At 24.4% G+C, this 3,930-nt stretch overlaps 1 protein-coding gene across 1 annotated transcript in view; it reads left to right on the top strand.

The window, feature by feature from the left end:
* Positions 1-1,742, top strand: part of LOAG_18172 (hypothetical protein) — a gene marked incomplete at its 3' end in the record, with an annotated part of 2,756 nt that extends 1,014 nt beyond the window's left edge. The window contains exons 2-3 of the mRNA XM_020450838.1: positions 591-828; positions 1,467-1,742. Of these exons, the coding sequence (XP_020305436.1) occupies positions 591-828; positions 1,467-1,742 (514 nt within the window). The remainder of the gene's footprint in view (positions 1-590; positions 829-1,466) is intronic.
* Between the last annotated feature and the right edge of the window lie 2,188 nt (positions 1,743-3,930).

Below are 3,930 nucleotides of genomic sequence, written 5' to 3'. Positions count from 1 at the left end.
TATATATATATATATATATATATATATATATATATATATATATATATATATATATATATATATATATATATATATATATAATGTATATATAAATTTTAATTTATATTTTTTTTAATTTACTTCAAATTTAATTTATATATATATATACATATATGCTCTTGATGTTTGCTTTTGTTATTTTTCTTAAGATTTTTATGAATTAATCAAACTTTAATCAGTGAATTGATAAAATAACATATTTGATGGTGACATTATAAATTTCTTTTAGAACATTTTTTATATATTTATCAGGCATAATATGTCCTAATCCATCCTATTGTCATTTGAAAGTGTATATTTACGTAGAATGATTTTTCAATCTTCATTCGTACTATCTTCTGTACATAGATTTATCAATATAATTATCGATAAATTAATTAATAATAATTACCAGGTTATCAAGTAAAACTTAAAATATTCCCATATGTTATTATTCTACCAAAAACAAAATAGATAATAATGTTGAAATGATTACAGGATGAATTTTAGGGTAGAGGAATTTACATAAATTGAAATGATTTGAATGTATTTTTAATCTTTGTAAATTGCAGTAATTGGATCGATTTTGGCATATTCCTGATCCTGTTGGGTTTCTTTGTATGTGAACTATTAAGTATGATAACGTTAGCTATTTCCTTTCGGCGGAATAATTCTCGTTTTGTATTGCCACGATTAACATTACTTACCGGTCAATTTGCTGTAACAACATTCATTTCCGTTCTTTTAATCCTGTATTTTATGGGATTCACCGAGAAACTCAATGATGTTGTAATTGGTACATATGAGGTTGTAAGTTTGGCATTTTTCCTGATTTCTACTAAATTATCACGAAATTATTCAAAATTTCTACCGATTTATTTATTCATTGTCATGAATGGTTATCCATGATAATGATTAGATTGGATGATTATCCGTGACAATAATTAGATTGGATGTTTATCCGTGACAATGATTAGATTGGATGATTATCCGTGACAATGATTAGATTAGATGATTATCCATGATAATGATTAGATTGGATGATTATCCGTGACAATGATTAGATTGGATGATGATTATCTATGATAATGATTAGATCAGATGATTATCCATGATAATAATTAGATCAGATGACTATCCATGATAATGATTAGATCAGATGATTATCCATGATAATGATTAGATCAGATGATTATCCATGATAATAATTAGATCAGATGACTATCCATGATAATGATTAGATCAGATGATTATCCATGATAATGATTAGATCAGATGATTATCCGTGATAATGATTATATCGGCTTTTTCAAATATACACCAAATTATTTGTATCATATTGAGAGCTTTAAAATATTTGAAATTTGAAAAGAAAAAGCATCAAAGGTAGAAGTTGAACTTCATAAGATTAATAATCTAAAATTCCTAAAATTTTTTCATTATTTCAGTATTGGGCTAACGATAAATTGAATGAAGATGATCGTATCAGAGCTGTAAATGATTTGTTCATTTATGCGATTGGTACATTTGTTCTTATATCCATGTACACCATATATGAATTATTCGAGTTATACATCACCCGAAAATATCAAAATACTCTCGATACACCACCTGAATTTATACCTGTAAGGAATCAGGAACCACCAAGATTAGCTGGACCAAAATTAAGCATTACTCAACCTCAACATATCGCGCCACCACCTTACAATCCACAGTATCATTAATTCAAATCATTCTTCATGCACAACATCATCTTTCCTTTTGCTACCATCAATTGATTGACGGACGTTCAATTAACTTGTTTTGCTATCATTAATTGATTAATGGACGATCGATCAATCAAGAAGATCACTTTTTAGCGATACACCGATCAATAAACTTTTTCTCCAAAGTTTCATTCCGGAATACTTGAATTGTTTTTACGGAATATACGTGCACAATGAACATTACCCTTCTTTATAATTACTTTTAATCTTCTTTCTGTATTCACAAATGGGAAAAAAAAACTTGTTCGTAATATGATTTCCATTTCAAAATTTTTATTTCAAACTTTAAAACATAATAAGTAATATTTTGCAAATGACAAAATTTTAATTTGAAAAATCAAATTTAAATCCGAAAAAAGTAAAAGTTAAATTTTAATTTTTCTTTTCCGTTTTGTTATATTCCTCTCATCGGGAATATCTCAGTCTGACTGATTAATCAAATTGTTTATATCATTCATCACATCTGATTATATTAATCATCCTTGTAATGATTGAATCGATCGTCCAATTTTTTTTTTCTGTCACACTCATTTTCGTACAAATCGATTTTAAACGATCAAAAAAAAATTCGCTATAATTTTTCTTTTTTTTTTTGCAAATCAAATGTCCCTCTCTTTGCTATATTTACCTTTCTTTTTTTCATTTTTTTGATCATTTTAATTCATTTTACTTTTCTTTCTTTCTTTCTTTCTTTTTTTTGTCCCAAATTTCGCAAACTTTCACATTTGAACTTTTAGTATTTTTAAAAAAAACTCAATCGATTGTATATTTTCATTTGTTTTTTCATGATTTCTATCGAAATCCAAAATTTTACAAATTTTTAAATTTTTCAAAAAATCTTTTTTCTTATTTTTCGAAAATAAATAAAATTTTTAAAATAAAAATTATAGAAAAAAGAGAGAGAAAAAATGATTGAGAATAAAATATAAGTAAACAATAATCAAACAAATGGAATTGTTTTTTTATTTTTAATCAGTTTCGCTTTTTTCATTTGCCAAATTTCATTCCTTTTTTTTTAAATTTTTATTTTTATTATTTTCAAAGACTAAACTTAATTACTTTAAAATTATTCATTTATATTCCACATTAATTTTCAAATTAATTATTATTTTTATGTTAATCAAAGTGACTTTTTTTTCGAATATATCAGCCAATTTGTTTTTTTTTTAACTTTTTGAATAATATTGCAAAAAATAAAGTAAAATTTGTAATTCTTGTGATATTAGCAATAATTTGTCACATTGTTTTCCATTCCATTTGTTTACCTTTCATTCCTTTTACATTTATATTAAATATTTTACTAATAATTGATAACATTCTTTCTATATTATTTTTCTTCACTTTTTCGATACTCAATTATATGTGTATTTGATTAAAGTGTAACGTAACGTAATTATTTATGTATAAATGTATAGCCATGTAAATTTACTTTTCATTGGTGTTGTATATAATCTTTAGCTTATTTTATTCTGAAATAAATAAAGTTCAATATTTGTGTCGTATACAAATATGTGTATGTGTTGTGTGTGTGTGTGTGTGTGTATGTATGTGTGTATGTGTATGTATGTGTGTGTATATATGTGTATGTGTGTGTGTTGTACATTCTAAGTTTTGATTTGTTTGAAGTAAAAAATCCAAAGGATGTCAGGAATAATTGCATTAAAAGTGTTAATTAGTTGGAAGTATACAATTCTAATTAGCATTTTGAGGTAAGCATTGTTTACCTTTTGTATTCAATGAAATTATTGCAAAAATTTCCTCAACAAATAATTTATTATTTTTCTTTCTTTCATTTTTTTTCCAAAAATAATAATTTATTAGTAAAACTGAATTTTTCATAAATTATTACTTTAGGCTTAATTTTTTTCTTAGCTTTTTCATCGTTAAATAAAAATTTTTTTTTTAAGAGAAACAAAAACTTTCCTATCACTGACAATAGATCTAATCCAGCTAGTATTGCTATCATTAGTATCGATTGATAACAGTGCTATTTAAATCAAATCTATATTATCAGTGAAAAAATAAAAAACAAAAAAAGAAAAAGATATGAAGATGAAATAAACAGGGAAAAGAAAAATCCAATGAAGTAAAAATTTGCTTGATATATTTATTTATCATAAGCTAAAAAGTTATGTTTTATGAGTTC

Source organism: Loa loa (assembly GCF_000183805.2).
Source record: "Loa loa unplaced genomic scaffold supercont3.215, whole genome shotgun sequence".
NCBI classification, from domain to species: domain Eukaryota; kingdom Metazoa; phylum Nematoda; class Chromadorea; order Rhabditida; family Onchocercidae; genus Loa; species Loa loa.
The sequence above is the reverse complement of the archived record's forward strand: the minus strand, read 5'-3'. Positions and strand labels throughout refer to the sequence as shown.